Source organism: Cervus canadensis, chromosome 13 (assembly GCF_019320065.1).
Source record: "Cervus canadensis isolate Bull #8, Minnesota chromosome 13, ASM1932006v1, whole genome shotgun sequence".
NCBI classification, from domain to species: Eukaryota; Metazoa; Chordata; class Mammalia; order Artiodactyla; family Cervidae; genus Cervus; species Cervus canadensis.
The window spans coordinates 73492743-73515702 of record NC_057398.1 but is presented as its reverse complement, the minus strand read 5'-3'; the positions used below and the strand labels follow the sequence as shown (position 1 = coordinate 73515702).

Here is a 22960-nt window from a genome sequence, read left to right as displayed (position 1 = left end):
CCCCACCCCCATTAGAGTGTCAGCACCATGAGGACAGGATTAGTGCCCATTTTGTTCACAAGTAGATTATCAGGGTCAGCAACAGCGCCTGGCAAGTAGCAGGTGTTCAATAAATAATCATGGGATGAAAGGCTAGAGCCGAAATATGAGCAATGGGCAGCGATTGCACGCAGTCATCGGCCTGCTAGTGGTAGCACGGAACTGCCATCTGGGGTTGTCTGGCTTTGAATTTGGGGTGAGGGTGGAGGAGACCTGGGAGGCAGAGAACAGCTCTTACAAGCTGGGCCTCTGGAGGGGCAGGGGGGATGTTCCAGCTAGGAGAAGAAAGGAGTGATGCGGTCACGGAGTTTGTGCACTTGGCAACAGCCAGGAAGTTGCTGCATGATTTTGAGCAAGTCAGTTCCCCTCTGGGAGCCAGCGAGGATTGGGATGCTGGCTCTGTGAGTGCCCACTCCGGCTAGCACTCCAGGAGCCCAGCCCTTTCTCACGGCGGCCTCTGGAGAAGCGTCAGTGTCCTCCTGGCCCAGCTCCCCCTTCCTCCTGTGCGACGCACTTCTCTGGCAGTTCTCTGGCTGGCTGGTGTGTGCCAGGAGGAAGTGGTGGCGGTTAGGCAAGAACTTAATGGACTCACTTGGGCAGGAAGGAGGGCTAGGGTTTGCCTTCCATCCCTGCAGCTCCCGAGGGCGACTGCTTCTTCAACAACCCCCACACCCAGCCAGGCCAGCATCTCTGAACGCACATCTGCCTCTTCCCCTGGCACCGGTTGCCCGGGGACAGCCCCAGATGGCTCCCTGGCCCTGGGGACAAAGGCCACACTGTGCCCAGCCCTGGGCTGGCTTCAGGCTGGGTGACACTGAGCCGTTCTGTCCCCTGATGCGGGTGAGGGGCCGACTGCACGAAGGTAACAGGCCTTTTTCCTGTCTCCCTTCCCCCTTGACCCTCAAATCTGAGGAGCTGACGCTCCCAAGAAAGAAGTGACAGAGGCATCTTGTGTCCTGAGCTAGGAAACAACAGATCATTCACTGCCCAGTCTGCCCTGTCGCACTCAGACCCTGCTGGGTTCAATGCCCCAATTGTCCCCATCGGAGAGCAGCGTCCACTCTCTGCGTGGTTACTGCCGCCTGCTCCCCGGCTGCCATCAGGAGGCCCATCCTGATGTCTCGCCCCCATCACTGCTGCTGCAGTGGCAGCCACTTCCTCTCTGTCTCTTCTCAGGCCGCTGAGAGCAGCTGGTCCCCCATGTCGTCTGCATCGCTTGGCTCTGCATTCCTGCTCAAGTCTCCAGTTTCACTCTTTCCATGCCTCCTGGTCCCACTGGTGGCTCCTTGCTCCCAACTTAGCCATGAGAAGGGCGGGTGGGATTCAGGCTGGTTCTCCTTTGTCTTGTAGAAATTGGGGACTTCCCTCCCACAAGGCTTTTGATGAGTTTCCCTCCCCCTCCCCTCCAGGCAAGAGCAAGGGCATCAGATTTATGGCAGCTCCTGGTGGATTCCTGAGTCACCAACTCAACCTGCCATCCCATAAATCCCAGACTGTAGGACGGCTTTATGGGAAGCCCTGTTTCTGGAAGAGGGCATGACTGGCCCCGCCTTGGCGGAACACAGACCTCAGGAAGCCCAGTGCCCAGTTCCCCCACCCACTAGGATGACCACGACGGAGCTTGGGGCATCAGTTTGTGCAGTCCAGTCATTTCCTCTCCTCCTGGGGGAGGGGGGTGTCTCACGCTCCGCTCAGCGTTCACTCCACCTTCCTGTGGCTCCCCCACCCCCTGGATTCCCCATCTCAGCACATTAGGGCCATCTGGAAACCTGGGCAGAGTCCATCCCTTACCTGGACCTCAGCTACTTCCCAACCATGGCTCCAATGTTCAGACCACTGGGGATGGTTTTTAAAAACACATTTTCCCAGGCACCACCCTCAGAGCCTCAGTTCTAGAATCTGAGCATGAAACCGAGGAATCGGAATTTTTTCTGATGCTCCTTGCTGATGCTGATGTTCAGCCAACTTGTAAACAGGTGGTCTGTGCAATGGGGAGATCTCCACTCTCCTGTCGTGTGGGAGGTGTGAGCGAACACGCAGGGCATGTTGAGGTCCTCCTGTCACTGGAACCTACACGCTGCCTCCATCAGGAAGCCCCCGTTCCTGCTCCCATTTCCCTGCGAGCTCCACACAAGAGTGAGGTGGCTAGCAGCCTCTGGGAGCTTTCTGTCCGTGAGAATCCCACAGACTGTGGGCTCGGGACATCACACGGAGCCTGGAGGAGCGGCTGAGGTTGACTGATGGGGATGAGCTTGGAGATGGAGAAGCAGGGAAGTTCCAGGCTGATGAGGTTTGCAGGGAAGCTGCAAGAGGAGTTCTCGGCTACCTTCTCACCTCAGGAGCCCTCGCAGCCCCAAGTCCCTTGAGAAGAGGGACCAGCCTTCACTCACCACTAGCCCCAGGGCCTGGCTCTTCGTTTGTTGAGCTGAACTGAGTGAGACTTCAGGGCCCAGTGGCAGAGATAGGCTCAGCGGGCAGTGTGGACCTGAGGCCTATACTCTGAGAGGTGCCAGCCCGAGGAAGCAGGGGGTCTGGGCTCAGGAGAGCTGGAAGGTCTCAACTTAGCTGCCTTTGGGGGCAGCCAGGAGCCAGGGGAAGGACCCTTTCCAGGCTGGCTGAGGACAGAAGGATGTGATCATTACGCGAAGTAAACATTACTGACCCATCATCCCTTAAACCAGGATTCAGGAGGGGCCTGGTTGCCTTGGCAACTGATTACTGGCCAGTGACAGTGCTGAGAGCATCCTCTGGGGAGGGGCCATGCTTGGTGCATGGGTGAAATCCGGAGAGAGTGCAGGGTGGTCCTTTTCTCACAGGGCTGGCCCTGATGGCTTCTTGGCAGGTGTCGGGGGCGGGGGGTGCCTGGTGAGGCCTCTTGATCCTGGCCCCACTGTAGCTGAGGGAAAAGTGGGCAGAGCGGAATGAGGGGGCGGACACACTGGAAGCTTATGAAACCACGCAGGGAAGGGGAGGGAAGGGAAGGAAAGGGGAGGGGAGGCGTGACAGCTCCACTCTGAGTTTTCAGGGCAGAACAGAGAAGGAAGAGTCGGTGTGAAGAAGCAATGGCACCCGTCCCACTGAGAGGCCAGCAGGGTGTCCCCTTCTCAGAGTCCAAGATGGCTGCGGAGCCTAGGCAGGGAACTGGCTGGGGAAGGGGCCCTGGGGCGAGCAGACTGCCCGCCCCCCTGCTTCATGGTCTTCACTGCAGTGGATGCCCTGCCTGCTGGCTTCTGTATGGCAAGGGCCGACCGTGCTCTGTGTCCTCTCCCCAGGGGGCCCTGTCTGTTTCCGGCAAATTTCTGCCTTTGCCCTGAGACATTCAGCTGCTCCAGACCTCCCATATTTCAGCAGGAGAGACGGGAGCACGGCCAGCTCAGATGCACACTTCCTCCCCTCACCCCTTTCCTCTCTTTTCCTGGCTCCAGGGAACTCACAGCAAACTGGAGAGGGGCTTCTAGGCATCAGTATTAGGATGAAAATGTTTGGGCCAGGCTGCATTACGAGGGTGTAGGCTAAGGTACGTTTAGCTTACAGACATCCATCTTTTAGGCTTACTGGCTGTTGACATATTTGGCCTCCTCCACCTAAGTTGGTAAAGAGCTGCTGGCCCAGGGGCCACCTGGCTCTGGTGTCCCCCCTGCCCCCCAGCCTCCTTCCAGAACTCTCTAGGCCTCCAGCAGCTAAAAGGCTACTGTCCGGCCCTGGGGAGACCTTCAGGATCCTATTGGCACATCAAGCCACTATTATGAGCAATACCTTTCTCTGCTTCCTGTTATACATTGTAAATATCTCCCCAGGGGCAGGGAATCCAGAGGGGATAAGATTCCCAGGAAGGAAGATGGTTAGCAACATGTCGCCCTGGCCCCCAAGTGCAGGGTGATTGTCAGAGCTTGATGGGAAGACCCAGGATTCTCATTTGGTGTCAACAAGACCCGCTGCACGTTCTCACCCGTTCTCACCATTCTCACCCGTTCTCCTCGTTCTCACCGTTCTCACCCGTTCTCATCTTTTCTCACCCGTTCTCACCGTTCTCACCCGTTCTCATCTGTTCTCATCCGTTCTCACCCGTTCTCACCGTTCTCATCCGTTCTCACCGTTCTCACCCGTTCTCACTGTCCTCACCCGTTCTCACCGTTCTCACCCGTTCTCATCTGTTCTCACCCGTTCTCACCGTTCTCATCCGTTCTCACCGTTCTCACCCGTTCTCACTGTCCTCACCCGTTCTCACCGTTCTCACCCGTTCTCATCTGTTCTCACCCGTTCTCACCATTCTCATCCGTTCTCACCGTTCTCACTGTCCTCACCCGTTCTCACCGTTCTCACCCGTTCTCATCTGTTCTCACCCGTCCTCACCCGTTCTCATCTGTTCTCACCCGTTCTCACCCGTCCTCACCCATTCTCATCTGTTCTCACCCGTTCTCACCGTTCTCACCGTTCTCATCCGTTCTCATCTGTTCTCACCCGTTCTCACCGTTCTCATCCGTTCTCACCCGTTCTCACCGTTCTCACCCGTTCTCACCGTCCTCACCTGTTCTCACCCGTCCTCACCCGTTCTCACCGTTCTCATCCGTTCTCACCCGTTCTCACCGTCCTCATCCGTTCTCACCGTCCTCACCCGTTCTCACCGTTCTCACCCGTTCTCACCGTTCTCACCCGTTCTCACCGTTCTCATCTGTTCTCATCTGTTCTCACCTGTTCTCACCCGTTCTCACCTGTTCTCACCCGTTCTCACCGTTCTCACCGTTCTCATCCGTTCTCATCTGTTCTCACCCGTTCTCACCGTTCTCACCCGTTCTCACCGTTCACCGTTCTCACCCGTTCTCACCGTTCTCATCTGTTCTCATCTGTTCTCACCTGTTCTCACCCGTTCTCATCTGTCTGTTTCTCACCCGTTCTCACCGTTCTCACCGTTCTCATCCGTTCTCATCTGTTCTCACCCGTTCTCACCGTTCTCATCCGTTCTCACCCGTTCTCACCGTTCTCATCCGTTCTCACCCGTTCTCACCGTTCTCATCCGTTCTCACCGTCCTCACCCGTTCTCACCGTTCTCATCCCGTTCTCATCTTTTCACCCGTTCTCACCGTTCGTTCCGTCTCCGTGTCTCTCCTGTTCTCATCGTCTCACCGTTCTCACCGTTCTCACCCGTTCTCACCGTCGTTCACCTGTTCTCACCCGTTCTCACCGTTCTCACCGTTCTCACCCGTTCTCACCGTTCTCATCCGTTCTCACCCGTCCTCACCTGTTCTCACCGTTCTCATCTGTTCTCATCTGTTTTCACCCGTTCTCACCGTTCTCATCCGTTCTCACCCTCTCTCACCGTCCTCACCCGTTCTCACCCGTTCTCATCTGTTCTCACCGTCCTCACCCGTTCTCACCGTTCTCATCCGTTCTCACCGTCCTCACCTGTTCTCACCCGTTCTCACCGTTCTCACCCGTTCTCATCTGTTCTCACCCGTCCTCACCGTCCTCACCCGTTCTCACCCGTCCTCACCCGTTCTCACCCGTCCTCACCCGTTCTCACCGTTCTCACCGTCCTCACCCGTCCTCACCTGTTCTCACCCGTTCTCACCGTTCTCACCGTTCTCACCTGTTCTCACCCGTTCTCACCGTCCTCACCCGTTCTCACCGTCCTCATCCGTTCTCACCCGTTCTCACCGTCCTCACCCGTTCTCACCCGTTCTCTTCTGTTCTCACTGTCCTCACCCGTTCTCACCGTTCTCACCCGTCCTCACCCGTCCTCACCTTTCTCACCCGTCCTCACCGTTCTCATCCGTTCTCACCCGTTCTCACCGTCCTCACCCATTCTCACCCGTTCTCATCTGTTCTCACCGTTCTCACCCGTTCTCACCGTTCTCACCTGTTCTCACCATCCTCACCCGTTCTCACCCGTTCTCACCGTTCTCATCCGTTCTCACCCGTTCTCACCGTCCTCACCCGTTCTCACCCGTTCTCATCTGTTCTCACCGTTCTCACCCGTTCTCACCATCCTCACCCGTTCTCACCCGTCCTCACCCGTTCTCCCCGTTCTCACCGTTCTCATCCGTTTTCACCTGTTCTCACATCTCCTGTCCCAGGACCCGCCGCTGCTCCCTGCTGATCATGAACAAGATGAAGAACTTTAAGCGCCGCTTCTCCCTATCCGTGCCCCGCACGGAGACCATCGAGGAGTCCTTGGCAGAGTTCACAGAGCAGTTCAACCAGCTCCACAACCGGCGTAATGAGGGTGAGGGGTCTGGGGCCCTTTCCCCACCCCTCCCCTCCCCTGCCTTCCCACACACCAGCACGACTGGCCCTGGTGGGGGAGGACAGAGGTCAGGGTGGACTGGACTCCCCACTCTGCCCCCACCCCGGGGCAGAGGCCGGGAGGGTAGCTGATGCCTCTCCCTTCAGACCTGCAGCTTGGTCCTCTTGGTGGAGACACCCAGCCAGAGTCCAGCACCTTCTCCCCCACAGACAGTGGGGAGGACCGCGGGCAGCCGTCCCCAGGCGTGCAGTACCGGCGGCAGAACCAACGCCGCTTCTCCATGGAGGTGAGGGGCTCCGGGCGCTATGCTATGGATGTGATAAGAGACACATCCACAAGTGTGTGTGCCCAGGAAGGTTTGCCTTGGTGCCAGACTTCAGAGGTTCAAATCCCAGCTCTGCTATTGACTAAATCTGTAACTTTGAGCAGGTTACTCAGCCTCTGCATAACACAGTCTCCTTATGTTAAAATGATCATGATGAAGATGAAATCAGTTAACATACGGCACATGCTCAGAACATTCCTGGTACACAGCAAGGGCTAGACAATTTGACTACTGTTCTTATGGCCCATATCCATGTGCCCAAATGTATGAAAAACAGGCTTACAAAAGCACAGTGTCTACAGGAATCTCATGCTGCAGATGGCGACTCTGAGGCCCAGAGAGCACGAGGGACCTCCTGAGATCACCCAGCACCATCTGGATGTTCATGTTTGTCTCTGAGCACACCTTTGACGCAATCCCCACCCATGATTCAATCCTGCCAGGGTTGTTCACAGGGAAAGCGAGACCCAGGGTGGGAGATGCAGGCCCCACAAGCCCTGGCTACCCGGGAGCAAACTCGGACACCTTGTCTCATCCTGGCCCCTGCAGGACATCAGTAAGAGGCTCTCTCTGCCCATGGACATCCGCCTGCCCCAGGAATTCCTACAGAAGCTGCAGCTGGAGAGCCCAGACCTGCCCAAACCGCTCACCCGAATGTCCCGCCGCGCCTCCCTGGTGAGTCCTAAGAGGGTCAGAGGTCACCAGAATGGCCACCCACTCCCCTGCATGGTCCTGGATTTGCCTGTCCCAGCTGAGGCCTGCAGCAGTTTCCTGGGCCTCTGGCGCCACCTGCTGGCCAGGGAGGATTCCTACAGCAGATCTTTGTCAACCTCCATTCTTTAGTTGGGTCCCACCAGTGATGGAGCTGGGCTCCAAGCCCACTCTGGGTTCCAGAGTCTTCACTGAGATGAGATCAATAAGCAAGATGGCACATGTTTCCGAGTCTTGGCCTGTCAGATTTCCTTGGGAGCATCTTACAAAACACAGATTCTGATCCCCTGTCCAGATGCCTACAGAATCAGACTCTGGGTGGTGGGTCCCGGGAATCCATTCTTTTAAGGGTTGGGTAGTGCTGAGTGAGAGCAAGTGTGCTGATGAGAGGCTGTAGAGAGGTGGGTTCTGAACTGGACACTCAAGGTGCGGTGACAAAAAAGGCACGGTTCCTGTCCTTGAGGGGCTTCTGAGCAGGATGGAGACAGGTGATGAAGGCGTGGGCAATCCCAGGCCAACACCCTGGGTCCCTGCACTGCCATGGGAGAAAGTAACTCACCCCCAGGGACAGAGAGAAGAAGGGGAGAGAACAACTGGCACTGCCCTCCCCTGCTCGCCTCGGACCCACAGGGTCTCGTTCCCTTCCCACCTGGGGCCCGGGGCGGGGAGGTTGACTGTATGCGGGGGCTCCAGGCTCACGGACCCTTTGTCTCTCTCTCAGTCAGATATCGGCTTTGGGAAACTGGAAACATACGTGAAACTAGACAAACTGGGAGAGGTAAGAGGCCAGGTTGCCAGGCAGGATGGCGAGGAGGAGGAAGGGGGTCTCCCCAGCCTCCCCTGGTCTGTGCTCACACGCCCCTGCCCACAGCTCCTGCCATCCACGCTCTTGCCCATGTAGTCTGTCTGGCCCTGCCTTTGGCAGGTGTTAAGGTGGGCCTGGGTCCTGGTGGAGGCCCTGAGGATGGAGTGGCTGATGGACTCTGGGGCAGAATGCAGTCTTTTTATTCTGCAAGTATTTCATGCCTGGGATCATGTCCCAGCTCCACTGTTGGCTAGCTGTGTGGCCTGGGGTGAGGTCTGGGGTGACCTCCCCCCTGTGCCTTGGTTTCCCCCTCTGTCAGTGGGAGTGGTAACTATTCTACCTCATGGGGTGCTGTGAGGACTGAGGAGGTCCCTAGAATAAGCTTTTGTGCTGTGTATTTACTGGCTATTTCCATTATTACTGCATTGGCCTTTGTGTTCCAGGCTGGGGGTGGGCAATGGTTTACAGAGAGGAGGAGGGTGTAGCCCCATCCTTCTAGGAAGCCAGAGGAGACCTGCCTGTAAACATTGGCAGAATATAAGGAAGAAAAAGCTAGTGCTGTAATAGACGGGCACCTCGCCTGTTGGGAGCTTACAGGAGAGACGTTCCTTCTGACCAGGGAGGAATTAGGGACAGCTTCACAGACAAGCGGGCTTTGGAGGAAAGGGAGTTTCAGTGAAGGGTAGAGGGTGGGGAGGGTAGGCAGGGCGTGCATGCCAAGTCACTTCAGTCGTGTCCGCCTCTCTGTGACCCCATGGACTGTAGCCCACCAGGCTCCTCTGTCCGTGGGTTTCCCGGGCAGGAACCCTGGAGTGGGCTGCCATTTCCCCCTGCAGTTGGCAGGACAGTCTGGTCCACGTCACGGCCCAGGCAGAGGCACAGAGAGGAGGGCGCCGGACAGGAAAGCCGGCCCTGAGTGCGGTTCTTGCTCCCAGGGAACCTATGCCACGGTCTTCAAGGGGCGCAGCAAACTGACAGAGAACCTCGTGGCCCTGAAGGAGATCCGGCTGGAGCATGAGGAGGGGGCGCCCTGCACCGCCATCCGCGAGGGTGCGCCCCGGGGTCCTGCGGGCTGGGGGCACCGGGGGCCAGGAGACGTGGCTGGGGCGGGGCCCCCGCGGCAGGTCCCCGAAGAGGGTGAGGGGCGGGCGGGGCTCAGGTGCGCCTGTCGCCCGCAGTGTCTCTCCTGCGGAACCTGAAGCACGCCAACATCGTGACGCTCCACGACCTGGTGCACACGGAGCGCTCGCTCACCCTGGTGTTTGAGTACCTGGTGAGTGCGCGGGGCTGCGGCGGGCTGGCCCAGCCTGTGCCCAGAGGCCCCCAGCGAGGGGAGCCCGAGGGCCGAGGCGCGGGGCTGCGGCGGGCGGGCTGGCCTGTGCCCAGAAGCCCCAGCCAGGGGCGCCCGAGGGCCCAGGCTCGGGGCTGCAGCGCGCTGGCCCGGCCTGTGCCCAGAGGCCTCCAGCGAGGGGCGCCCGAGGCTGAGGCGCGGGGCTGCGGCGCGCTGGCCCGGCCTGTGCCCAGATGCCCCAGCCAGGCGCGCCAGAGGGCCCAGGCTCGGGGCGTCCCACTCGCCAGCTGGGCCCTGCCTACGGGAGGGCTTCTGGCCAGGGATCGGTCAGCGTGGGGCTGAGCCAGGCCGCGTGTTCCAGGACCGAGACCTGAAGCAGTATCTGGACCACTGTGGGAACCTCATGAGCATGCACAACGTCAAGGTGAGAGCCTCCTTGTCACGGACCGCCCCCCCCCCTCCCCAGGGCCGGCGTAACCCTCCCCGTACCCAGCACATCTGTCCATGGACTGCCCCCCCCCCCCCCACGCCCAGGGCTGTTGTAACCCTCCCCACTTCTAATACATCTGTCCATGGACCGCCCGCCCCCCGCCCAGGGCTGCTGTAACCCTCCCTGCTCCCAACACATCTGTTTCTGGACCGCCCCCACCAGGGCTGCTGTAACCCTCCCTGCTCCCAGCACATCTGTCCATGGACCGCCCCCACCAGGGCTGCTGTAACCCTCCCTGCTCCCAGCACATCTGTCCATGGACCCCCCCCCCCCCCCCCAGGGCTGGTGTAACCCTCCCCGCTTCCAACACGTCTGTTTCCGGACCGCCCCTCCAGGGCCGGTGTAACCCTCCCCACTTCCAACACGTCTGTTCATGGACCGCCCTGCCGGGGCCGGTGTAACCCTCCCCACTTCCAACACGTCTGTTCATGGACCGCCCCGCCGGGGCCGGTGTAACCCTCCCCGCTTCTAGCATGTCTGTCACTTGGGAGCACAAGTTCCCTGTCAGGGTGAAGAGGAGCTTCCGGGGAAGCTCGGAGGAGTGAATGGCCTCTTCTGTGTGCGCACACCGGGCGCGCTTCCCGACCCACAGTGGCCCCTCTCAGCTCCCCGCTAGAGTGCTCTCTCCTGCCCACCCTCCCGCCTCCTCTGCCTGCCCGGTGCCCTCCCCTCTGGCTGGGGCCGAGGACGGGGAGTCCAGGTGGGCAGGAGAACCAGACAGCCTCCAGTACCTCACCTGCACCCGGTCGTGTCCCCCACCCCGTCCCAGCCCCGGGGCAGAGGTGCAGGCCCCCTTGCTCCCCCGCTGTGGGGCGTGCTCCCGCCTCTGGCTGCCCCCTTCCCTCTCTCCCTCCAGATTTTCATGTTCCAGCTGCTCCGGGGCCTCGCCTACTGCCACCGCCGCAAGATCCTGCACCGGGACCTGAAGCCCCAGAACCTGCTCATCAACGAGAGAGGGGAGCTGAAGCTGGCTGATTTTGGTGAGGGCCAGAGCCTGCGGGGCTGGGAGGACCTGACAATCTCTCCGGGATGCGGGTGCCGTGGAGCGGGGAGGTGCAGTGACGGTTTGCTCCTAGGACTGGCCCGGGCCAAGTCAGTGCCCACGAAGACCTACTCCAATGAGGTGGTGACCCTGTGGTACAGGCCCCCCGACGTGCTGCTGGGGTCCACGGAGTACTCCACCCCCCTCGACATGTGGTAAGCTGGCCTGTGGGACCTCCCGACTCGCCTCTGCTGCCCCTCGGGCTTCTTCAAAGGGCTGTCTAACCTCCTTTGAATAAAAGCTATGTGGCATCCTACTGAAGTGGATGTCAGAGAACTAGGTCAGAGCTACATCGGGGTTTCCCTGGTTCTCAACAGACTGTGCTGGGCTGTGCTTCTGAAATACCCACCAGGAGCATATAGGGGGTCACCAGAGGGTGCAGGAGGGCCCCCACAGTGCATATGATGAATCTTCCCCAAGCATCAGTTCTGCTGAAAAATTTAGAAGGGATGCATGCTTTTTGTGTTAAAATTAACACAGACAGGATTCAGTGTAGAATGAAAAGTTGGCCCAGGTTTCCAGGTAAAACACAGGTCTGCGATGAATGGCCTCTGTGGTCTGCAGGGGTTTTCTTGGAGAGTGGATCTGTGGACTTCTCTCTTCCCGTGTGGGTACACGATGGACAAAATTTGAGATAGCGCAGCTTGAAGAGCCGCCACAGGAGTGCTGGCTATGCAGACACAAACCCTACAGAGTAAAAGGGGGAGAGCTCAAAGCGTCCTGGAGCCCAGAGGCTCCCCAGACGGAGACTGCAGGGGGGGTGGTGCTGTGCTAGGGGCCTCGGCACCCTTGGGCCCCCACCCCCATGCCATGACCCACTGGAGCCTCCGTGGTGGTGGATCGCGGGGGAGCAGCTCCAGGGAGCGTGGGTGCAAGGAGCCCCAGGCTGACGCCAGCCCTGCCCATCGCTTCCTGCAGGGGTGTGGGCTGCATCCACTATGAGATGGCCACAGGGAGGCCGCTCTTCCCCGGCTCCACGGTCAAGGAGGAGCTACACCTCATCTTCCGACTCCTCGGTCAGTCTCCTGCTGCTCCCTCCGTCTCACCTCGAGGGGGCACCAGCACCCCGTCCAGCATGGACGCTTCCTGGGTCGGGCAAGATCCTCCAGGGTGGGGGTCCCGGTGGCCTCGGCCACTCTCTGCCCCCACCTCCTCCCTTGCCCCCCACCCCATGTCACCCTCGGCCCTGGCCTCTCACCCTCCCAAACCCTTCTCATCTCCCCAGGGACCCCCACGGAAGAGACGTGGCCCGGGGTCATGGCCCTGTCCGAGTTCCGAGCCTACAACTTCCCCCGGTACCTCCCACAGCCGCTCCTCAGCCATGCTCCCAGGTAGCCTGTCCTCCCCGCTCCTGTCTGCTGTGGTCCTCACAGTCCCTCGGGGAAGCGGCCTTGGGGCCCACCACACCCCCACAGGCCTGCACTAGCTCCTTCCTCCCGCAGGTTGGACCCTGACGGCATCAACCTCCTGAGCGGCCTCCTCCTGGTGAGTGTGCTCCCCGCTGGCCGGGGCCCAGCAGGCAGGGAGCTGAGCCTCAGGACGACACCCTGGCCCCCAGCCCCAGCCCCGGGCCCGGCTTGGGGCTCCCTGGGACCCCCAGCCCCCCGGCCTCCCCAGACTTCAGAGCAGGCGTGCTCCAAACGGAAACCCCAGTTCAAACCCTAGCTGCGTAGCCGTGGGCAGGTTACAGAACTTAGCTGTGCCTCGCTTCGCTCAACTGCACAGTAGAATCACTCACAGCTTGTAAGAGGGATAAAGTGAGGTTGTTGAAGACACTTTGAACGATGTGTGTCTTGCGTAAGCCCACGGCAAGGGTGGTGGTTGCTGTTCCTTGTTAGCATTGCTGGTACTCACGTTATAACTGTGTATGCTTTCGCATCTGTGTCTCCATCCCCAAAGGAGATCACCCTCTTTAAGTCCCACGTCTGGTTCTCTCCTGGTGGCTGGGGACCTGGGACCCTGGGCTCTGGGCCGGTCTTGAGCTGGGCTAGCAGCTGACCCCAGGGGTTGCTCAGCTCAGACTGGCCCTCCATCTGGGCCAGGGGACTTAGCCTAGAGGTCCCTGCAGCCGCCCCTCTCTGCCTTTCAGTATGAATCCAAGAGCCGCGTGTCGGCAGAGGCGGCACTGAGGCACCCCTACTTCCGGTCTCTGGGGGAGCGTGTGCACCAGCTTGAAGACAGTGAGTGCGAAGGGGAGGCTGGGGGGGCCTCCCTGGACCGGGGAGCGGGGCAGTGGGTCTGGGGGAGGAGGGAGCAGAGCCCAGAGCCCAGGGCCCAGGTCTGGCTGAGCATCCTGGCTCCCCCTCCCCGGGTTTTCCTTCGTAACGAGGGGAGCAAACCTGGTTATCCTGGGGCTGCCAGCCCCGACTGAAGGGGTGCTCCCAGCTCCCCGCGCGTGATGGGCGAGGGGCCGCAGACTGCAAGAACAAGACCTGTTCACTGAGCCATTTCCTGGCCTGTGCCCTCTCTGCCCACAGCCGCCTCCCTCTTCTCCCTGAAGGAGATCCAGCTCCAGAAGGACCCCGGCTACCGGGGCCTGGCCTTCCAGCAGCCAGGTAGGGGCCTGTCCTCCCCACTGCTCGCTCCTACTAGAGGAGGCCAGGGCGGGCAGCGCTTGCCTCCCCGAGGAACAGAGATAGGGCCGAGAGACGGGGGATCCTCTCTTCCGGGGGCCTGCAGGGAGCCGGGCAGGGCCGGTTTCCCTATCTCCTGCCCAGGCTTCCTCCCTGTGTGTTCCTCCTCAACCCCCAGTCCAGACAGAACAGCGCAGCTGACAGTAGCCCCAGGAAGGTGCGCTCATCTCCTGGTGCCTTCTCTGGGCAAATTCTGAGCTCTGTATGTAGCTTCTATCCTGGGAGAACTGTGCTCGTTTCCAGGCTAGCTGATGGCCTCAGACGTGATAAGTGCTTTCCACGTAGCATCTTATTTAATCCTAAAATTTTCCTTGAAGTTGATACCATTGGCTAGCGCTCCCCATTTCTCAGGCAAGGAGACTGAGGCTCTGGGAGGTTGAGTTGCAGTTTCACACAGCTGGTGAGCAGAAGGGATGGGATTAGACCTCAGGACTGACCAGCTCCCGAGTGCACACTCTTGCTGGCTCTGGCAGAGCAGTCCGCCCCTGCTGATCTCAGGCGAACTTGGCCCCCGCCTGCTCCTTGCAGCCCCACATCTTTCCTTCCATTTTCCAGGGCGAGGGAAAAACCGTCGGCAGAGCATCTTCTGAGCTGCGCCCGACCTGCTGTGGCCCAGGGGTGAGAGGTCACTCCATGCACAGCTGCGGTGGGATGGGGCCCACGCGGCCTCGGAGGACAGACGAGTGCGGGCTAGTGGCCGGCCCAGGAGACCTCGGGCAGCCCTGCTGGCCGTGGCTGCTTCCTCTCCCTGCTTCCCACATGCCTCCCCGGTGGCCTTGGCCCAGACACCAACCCCTCCACCACCTGCCCTGAGGCCAGGCATGAGCTGCTTCCCTGGGAAGAAGCAGTGGGCAGAGAGGACCACAGGCACTTTCCCACCCTGAAACCCTCGGGCACCCGCGGGGAGACCACACGGACCGGGGAGTCCAGAGGCCGAGCTGAGCGCTGTGCCCTGGACATGGGCACCACCGTGCCCCCCGACCTCCTGGGGGCCTGCCTGCCTGCCTGCCTGCCTCACCAGTTTGGTTGAGACCCTTTCAGGCCCCCTGGGAGCCCGCACATCTTCCCCCAGTTTCCCCTCCGAGGGCAGGAAGCGACATGGCACCTTGACTGGGACCTTGGAACCCTGGGTGCCAACGTTTGTGCCAAAGCCCCTCCCACCTGAGGGGGCGGGTGTCTGCCAAGGGACAGAGCCACACCCCCTCTCCCATCGCTCCGCTCCTCGCCAGGGGCCCTGTGTGCTGCTGGGGGCCCAGCCGAGTCCCGCGGGGCCCTGGCCCCCAGCCGCGCTCCTGAAGCTCGGAGGAGCCCGCCCTCCCCCCCAGTCTGAGCGGGATTGCCTTAAACTGCAGGCGGGAGAGCACGCACTGCCCTGGGAGCTCTGCCTCCCGCTCCTGCCTGTCTGCCCTCTCCCCAGAGCCCTTCCTGCTCATCATCCCTGGGTGCTGGTGGGTCCGCCCTGCACCAGCGTCCAGCGGGCAGCTCCCGGGTGTGCAGGCTCACCCTGAGCCTGGTGCCAGGCCGGCCCCAGCCCTGTGGTGTTGGCACAGCCTCCCTCCTCCTCCCCAGTGCCCGTGGCTCTGTCATTGCTCTGGCCTGCCTGGAGCCTCCCCATGCCCAGAGGAGACCGCGCCCACAGTCTGAGGTGCAGGAAGGTGGGATGGGATGGGGTCAGCTCTTACCCTGAGCCCCAGGGTACCGGGAGTGTGCAGGGCCGTGGCCCCCGAGAAGGCGCCTCTACCCACCTATGGAGCACGCCTCTTGTATTCCCAAAGTCTCAACACTGGGCTGGGTCTTAGATGTCAAGGCCAAAGGGAGGCCAGGCCGCCTGCCCAACCCCCTTCCGCCTGAGGAGCGGCCCTAGAGGGTCTTGGCTTCCCCATAAGTGCCCCCCCCACCCCCCACCACTGTACTGTGAATGTCCTGTGACTCAGCATAAAGACAGATAATATATTTAATTCATGTTGTACAGAAAGGAGTGAGCAGTCTCCTGCACAAAAGCTGGTGTTGACAAACTGATGCCGGAGGTGGAGGACGGAAGGGCCTCCCCAGGCCTCCTGAGTGCAGGCCGGGCCTGTGTCTGTGTAGATAAAGGGGGAGAGTTTGGTTAGTGTGTGTGCCTGAGCCCCCTCGGGGCCATGGGCATGGTGCCCTGTATTCTCCCTGCTGTGTTCTGGATGCTGCTGCCTTCAGGGCTGGGAATCAGTCCTGGGTACCCTGGGGTGGGTGCAGGAGAGGCCTGGGGCTTGGTGCTCTCTGTAGCTGCCGTGGCCCGAGTTGCTGCCAGGGGTCCCGGGGAAGGGTCTGGGTTCTGTCTGATGTAGCTGACCTTTGTGCTCCCCCAACCGAGTGAGTCTCTGACCTCTTGGGAGGCAGGGAGGAAGGTGTAAGAGCGGGTTGATGTGGAGAATGGTCAAGGCCAGCACAGCAGAACTAGGGCACAGACCTCCAGTATTTCTGGCCCAACGGTAACTGCACAGACCTGACTCCTGTTCCCACTTCCCAGATGCCCCCTTACCTTGGATCTGTTCACATCTCCTTTCACACTTACCTCCCAGAGTTCTCAGCGTCGTGCTGTTTTCCAGTTCGGTGTCCAGGTTTGTTCTCCCCAAGACCACCCTGAGAATGTCAGGCTGCAAACCACGCCTCCTGGCTGTGTCTAATGCCTCACATCTGGCCGTGAGAACTTTCCAGTTTGCTGGCACGCATGAGGGGCCAGCTGCTTCCCAGGGGAGAAAGCTTGTGTTGAGAGATTGGGTGGTGTGCCCCAAGACCATGGACGCAGAGGGTGGATCAGGGCCTGGTTCTCAACATTGATTCTGCCAGCCTTAATCCCCTCACCTCCTACAGGCAGCCGGTCACCAAACTGGAGGGCAGGGGCCAGGAGCCACGTTGGTGGGGATCTGCATTGGGCTTTTGAAGTTGAATTTGGGAGGGGACGAGCAATACCTGAGGTTTGCTGAGCTCCCTACTCTGTGCCACCGCCTTGCGTCTCGTCGAAGCCTCACAGCAGCCCCCTTTCTGCCTGCTTTGCTGGTGAGGACAGTAAGGTTCCCCGGGGTTAAATGACCCGCCTGGGGTCCCACGGCGAATTAGAGGCCAGGTCTGTCAGCCGCCGCAGCCGTGGGTCTTCACGGAGGGCAAAGAGGGAAGAGGGGCAGACTGGAGGAGAACACGGCAGGGAAGTTGGAGCAGACGCTGCTTCGCTGCAGCTCCTCTCGGGACTGGAGGCCACCGCTGTACCCCGGGCCGCAGCACACAGGGGTTCACGCAGGCGCTGGCCCCTTTGAGAGTCTGGAGGGGCAGGGCGGCTGCTCTTGCTGCGACAGCTCCTGTCCTCTCTGGAGGCAGAATGGGTCAGGGGGACTCTGGGGGTCTCTGTGCCGACATCACAGCACTCTGAGTTTCTGCCCCAGAGAGCTCCGGGGCGGAGTTGGGGGGGTGCCCCCCAGGCCTCATGTGTAATCAGTGCCTGAGGAAAAAGGACGTTACTGGAGAAGGAAGCTTGGTGGCGTGATGGTTGTGAGCGGCTGGGGCAGACAGGCCTTGAGGGCCGTCCTCAGCCTCTCCGGTGGCCCGACCACCACCACCCGGGCCAGGTGTCCTGGGGCCTCTGTCTTCCGGGTGCCCCCCCACCGTTCTCATATGCCTCTCCCGAGCGGCGGCCCACCCCCAGGCCGGAGCCCCTGGCCCAGCGTCCCCCGCAGCGGCGGCCCGCCCCCGGGCCGGAGTCCCTGGCCCAGCGTCCCCCGCAGCGGCTGACCATCTCCCCCTCTGGCCGCCCTTTGCCCTCCTCTGCCCCTGGGATGAGTCAGGAGTGCCTGGGGCACCCACGGCCTCTCCCTCCACCACACCAGGCTGTCCGCACGGGCACGGCGCCCTGCAGGGGCCCTCAGCTTCAGGAGGTTGGCTTCAGCGGTGGCTGCAGAGGGCGGCTGGGCTCCGTTCCGCAGCAACCCCACCCTGCCGGCCCTGGGGCTGCCTCTGCCCTTCCTGTGGCTCAGTCACGCCGTCCCTGTGGGCTGGGTCCAGTGGTCAGGGCTGCTGATCTGACCACGGGTCACCACCCTCTTTGCCTGCTGGGCTCCAGGTGTGGGACGCGTGCTGGACCTCCTTTGCTTCCTCCTTGAAGGAGCTCAGTTCCTTCCGGGCTATCTTTCCACCTTCACCTCTGCTCAGACCCCTGCTTCCTGTCTTGACGCAACGCAGCATCCTGAGAGCCCTCGTCTCCAGGGCAGACCTTCAGCCCTGGGAATTTGTCCTGGCTGGGAGCCAGCACGCCGAGTCGTGGGACTCCACACCCTCGCTTTGCAGCAATAGGAGCTCAGACCTGTTGGTGTGGATGACCTTTCAGCATTTTTGTATCAAGCACCCGCTGCATGCCAGGCACAGTGCTGGGCCCAGAGGACGGGGCAGCGAGCAAGATCGCCTTGTCCCTGCTGTTGCAGAGCAACATTCTGGTGAGGGGGGAAAGCATTACCCAAATTAAGCACCCTATGTCAAGGGCTCAGGTGTGAGGAGGCAGAATGAGGCGGAGTCAGGGGCCATGTGATGGTGCAGTGTGGTCAGGGGCCTCTGGTGAGACTGGGGAGAGCAGGGCCTTGTCAGTGGGGAGCTGTGTGGACCCCCAGTGACAGAGTGTTACAGCAAAGACCCCCAAGGGAGGGCACATGAGGATGAACAAGGAGGCAGCCGGGCTGGACGGAGCACAGTGGCCCGGCAGGGTGGCAGGTGGGCTGGCATGCATGGAGGGATGGATGGTTCTGCACCTCGGGCCCATCAGGGAGCACGTAGGAAGTGTGCTGGAATTTCCATGCTGGAAATTCACAGATTTTCCAGCAGTGGGGCCAGGTGTCAGAAATTTAAAAAAAAAAAAAAAAACTGGGGGGGTTGCACACCCTCTGCAGCATGTCAGATCTTAGTTCCCTGACCAGGGATCAAACTTGCACCCCCTGCATTGGAAGCATGGAGTCTTATCACCGGACCACGAGGGAAGCCCCATCAGAAGATTTTTAAAAGCTGCCCAGTTGACCCCAGTGTGTAGCCAGGTTGGAGTCCTGTGGGGCATGGGAGGGACTCTGGATCTCACTTTGAGCTGGAAAGCCCCTGACCCCTGCTTTTAAAGGCTGAGAGAGGCCAGTAGCATCCACCCCCCCCCCCCCCCAGACACTGGGAGGCTTCATCTGAGGAGCTCAGGCGTGGAGGAGGAGCTGCCCTGGGAGCGGAGCCCTGAGACGGGACCCTCATTCTCTTTCCTGCAGCGAGCCTGAGGCTCTGCGCCCGCGGAGCAGGGGGATGTCAGCGCTCACACCCACCCGCCTGCCGCCCTGAGGCGCGGGGCTCGCAGGACAGCCCCTGCTGGGCTATGTGGGCAGCTGGCACCTGGCTTGCCTGCCGCGTTCCTGGCAGCTGGGAGCAGGCCTTCACCCTCTGGCCACCTGCGGGCATGGCTGACAGGCCGAGCCCCCTGCCGTTGCCCTGCCCCTCCTCGGGACCCTCCGGGACTCCCCACCAGCTCAGCAGGTGGCCTTGGGCACTGGGGACCCAGCTGCCACGCCAGCGTTATGGGCGACACCCTGTTCCAGGGAGAGCTCTCCTCAGACAGGACGGCCGGGGAGGGCGGCGGCTCGGAGGGGCTGCAGAGGCCACTTGTCCACTTCCTGGTGCCTTCTATCTCTCTGCCTCTTCCCCTCTGCCAGCTGCTCTTTCTGCTCCTCCCCCGTCCCTTCCTCTTGCTGGGGGGGCCCCCCCCCGCAGTAACACCTGTCCAGAGGTGAATCATCTGACACGGCCTCTGCCTTAAGGAAGCCTCTCCTAGCTGCTCACCCAGCCCCCAGCCCCTGGGAAGTTCTCTCGACGCCGGGTACCATCGCTTTCTCCTGCACCCGCGTCCGCCTCGTCCTGGTGAGGTCAGCACGAGGCGTGGCTGTGCAGTAGCTGTGTCACTCGGGGGCCCATCCGAGTGGCAGGGACACGCTCAGCCCTCTAGGATGCCATCAGCACTCTTCCCTGCTCAAGCTTCCAGCCCAGCCCCTCATCTTCCTGTCTCTGAGCCCCTCCCACCCACATTCACTCATTATTCATCCAAGACTTCCTGACCACACGCTGCACTCTCTTTCCAGTATCTGGGACACCAGCTCGACCCTGACTTAGACCCCACTTGCAGGAACTCAGAGTCTCAGCGTCAGTTAGGATGTGGTCTTTGCTTCCTCTCATGAGGTCTGGGTTACTTGGGGGAGGGGGAGTTGTTCATTTGAAAAAAAATGTACCAAGAGTTTTTTTTTTTGCTTTTCTTTTCTTCAGATACAACCAAGACTTTATACCATCCATGTTTTCCCTGGAGAAGGGGTCAGTGGGGTCCTGGGTTTCCAGGGAAGAGTCTTGCACATCCAGGGCTCCAAAATACAAGAATCTGGATTCAGATCCCTGCTCTGCTGTTTGCAAGCTGATTAAATTAGATCATACTTTTTTTCTTGCATTCTTCACCGTTGATAAGATCTTGATTAGCAAAAATGTATTAAGTACATTCTACCTAAAAGATTTTGCAAGAGTTTAGGATGACCTCATCCCAGTTTTGTTTCCACAGAGCTTTAAGTATAGCTGGGGAAGTAAACATGCAAAGAGTTTTATGATAAAAAAACACTGGGTCATAGGTATTAGTGGATCAGCTGCCTTCCAAGGTGTTGAGTTCTCTGTCCCTAGAAGCATCCAAGCAGAGGATGGGAGACCACTTGGGAATTCCAGTGGCAGGCAGTTTTTCTGGCAAGTCTTACAAGGTTGCATAGGAAGGAGCTGTCTTGGGGTTGGCCAGATCTCTACTTTGCCAAGCAGGACAGGAAGATACAGCCCACAGGTAAGAAGCGTCCCTCAGAGATGCTAAGAGGAGTGTGGCCAACCGTGGCTGTAGGCTTGCAGAACCCTTCCACCTGGATTGCAGGATGCCTGGAGCGTCCAGTGGGGCCATTTGCTTTGAGGCCAGACTACCTTGGCTTTTCTAGACCTGGGGCTGACTCTGGGGTGTGGGAACTCCTAAAGTTGGAGCTGATGAGGACCGGCGCGAGGGCTGCCTTGGAGCCCACGGGCAGGGCCCAGTGCGGTTTCCTGCCTTGAGGTGATGACTTGATGTTTACCCTTAACCACCTGTGTTTCTGCACCTCTCCTAAGTGTTCTGCTTGGCGGTGGAACTGACCGCCCCGCTCAAAGTACCGGGGGAGGCAGGGAGGTTGGGGTTCCCAGGCGACAGAGGAGCTGGAGCGTGACGGTCGAGAGCAGAGCTCTAGTGCCGGGCTGTCTCGGCTTGAATCCCGGCCCCATCACTTCCTAATTGTGGGGTCACAGAAAATGGCTTCTCCGTGCCTCAGTTTCCCCATTTGTAGAATGGGGTGATCACAGACTTAGTGTGAAGATTAGATGAGTAAATACACGGAAAGCACTCAGAATTTATTGGCCACATAGAAAAGCACCACCTAAAGTGTTGGCTGTTGCTATGTTGCCTGTCCCCTAGGGTGGAAGCCAGCATCATTCTCTCAAGGGGGAAGGGTTGTAAGAGCACAGGAGGGAATAAAATCTGTCTGTCCATGGGAACCCACCCATCCTTCCAAACTGCCACCAAAGTTTCAGAATTCTGATGTCCCTTGGGCTTCCCAGGTGCCGAAGTGGTAAAGAATCCGCCTGCCAGTGCAGAAGATGCAAGAGACTTGGGTTCCGTCCCTGGGTTGGGAAGATCCCCTGGAGGAGGAAATGGCAACTCCTCCTTCAGTATTCTTGCCTGGAGAATTCCCTGGACGGAGGAGCCTGGCGGGCTACAGTCCGTGGGGTTGCAAGGAGTCGGACACAACTGAGAATGCTCGCACATATTCATTCATATCCTAACAGATGTATGTCAGGCAAGGTACTGTGAACTTAACAAACCATTACCTAAATCAAAATTTTCAGGTAACACTCAGTTCAGTTCAGTTCAGTCGCTCAGTCGTGTCCGACTCTTTGCCACCCCATGGACTGCAGCATGCCAGGCCTCCCCATCCATCTCCAACTCCTGGAGTTTACTCAAACTCATGTCCACTGAGACTGTGATGCCATCCAGCCACCTCATCCTCTGTCAGTCCCTTCTCCTCCTGCCTTCAATCTTTCCCAGCTTCAGGGTCTTTTCCAATGAGTCAGTTCTTCGAATCAGGTGGCCAAAGTATTGGAGTTTCAGCTTCAGCATCAGTCCTTCCAATGAATATTCAGGGCTGATTTCCTTTCGGATGGACTGGTTGGATCTCCTTGCAGTCCAAGGGATTCTCAAGAGTCTTCTCCAACACCACAGTTCAAAAGTATCAATTCTTTGGAGCTCATTAAAATTTAGGTAACAAACCATTACCTAAATTGACATTTTTTTTTTCTTTAACAGACATTTATTAAAAAATCTCCTTGGTCCAAACCACTCTGTAAAGCACTAAAGATTCAGAATTGAGTAAACTCCTCAAGGAACTCATAGATGCAGATAACCCCATCGGGTATGAGCAACCTGCCTAGGGTTTTTTCACTTACGAGCACCTTCCCTCCCCTTCCTCAACCTCTGCGTACCTATTAGCGTTGCAAGTTTCAGAGAGTGAGTTGGATCTCTGGGCCTCATAGTTCATAGTTGTGAATAAGAATGAGTTAACATTGAAATGAAATATCTGATGCATTAGGAACTTGCTGGAACCCCACCTCTGCAAGTCCTTCCCTTCCTGGCCTGCTCCCAGGTAGTGAGTGCCCCTAGGTGACCCTCAACTTTGAGTTTAGACCTCTCTAGACTCGTGCCATTTAGTCACACAGTAAAGTCACTCTTATTTCTAGGTGTTTCTATACTCTACTCCTCCAACCCCCATCCCACCCCCAGAATACTCTAAAGAATGTGGCCCTGGGCCACAGAGGTGCTCCTAGAGACCTCACGACATCCTGCCGGCTTCCCACCATCATCCTAAGGTAGGCACAGCCTGCCCCAGCGAGGCGCCCTTTGGGTCCCAGCCCTGACACTCCTCCTTCTCCAGTCCTGTGTCTGACCACCCACTGCGCACTCCTTTCCTGCTAGCAGACCAAGGATCACCTTTCCCTGGAAGGCGACTCCTCCTTCAAGTCTTCAAACCTCTGCCTGGACATCCCCTCCCACCTCCTGCAGCAGCTCAGCCAGACACTGGACCTCAGGCAGGTGATGGGACTCAGTGCTCCCGTCCTTACAGTGATGGGGTAGGGGGGGTGTAGATGCCCTCAGAGTGCCCTCCCTGCTCCCGATTTTTCATCAACGTGCCTGTTTTCACTTTAGGGTTTTGTGGGAACCTTTTCCCTCTGTCTTCCTTTCAAGCATGCCTCAAATCCTCCTCCAGGAAGCCTTCCCTGATCAACCCCTTGAGCAC

General features: G+C 59.3%; 1 protein-coding gene across 2 annotated transcripts in view; it reads left to right on the top strand.

Annotated features, from left to right (window-relative positions):
- CDK18 (cyclin dependent kinase 18) overlaps nt 1-15555 on the top strand; it is a 28037-nt gene extending 12482 nt beyond the window's left edge. For both annotated transcript variants that reach the window (XM_043485722.1, XM_043485721.1), the window contains exons 2-16: nt 6114-6262; nt 6430-6569; nt 7158-7283; nt 8041-8097; nt 9060-9174; nt 9303-9397; nt 9777-9839; nt 10762-10885; nt 10982-11102; nt 11866-11963; nt 12173-12278; nt 12390-12432; nt 13037-13127; nt 13425-13502; nt 14136-15555. In XM_043485722.1, coding sequence (XP_043341657.1) covers nt 6139-6262; nt 6430-6569; nt 7158-7283; nt 8041-8097; nt 9060-9174; nt 9303-9397; nt 9777-9839; nt 10762-10885; nt 10982-11102; nt 11866-11963; nt 12173-12278; nt 12390-12432; nt 13037-13127; nt 13425-13502; nt 14136-14170 — 1416 coding nt within the window. In that variant the 5' untranslated portion in view covers nt 6114-6138 and the 3' untranslated portion in view covers nt 14171-15555. The remainder of the gene's footprint in view (nt 1-6113; nt 6263-6429; nt 6570-7157; nt 7284-8040; nt 8098-9059; nt 9175-9302; nt 9398-9776; nt 9840-10761; nt 10886-10981; nt 11103-11865; nt 11964-12172; nt 12279-12389; nt 12433-13036; nt 13128-13424; nt 13503-14135) is intronic.
- The last annotated feature ends 7405 nt before the right edge of the window (nt 15556-22960 follow it).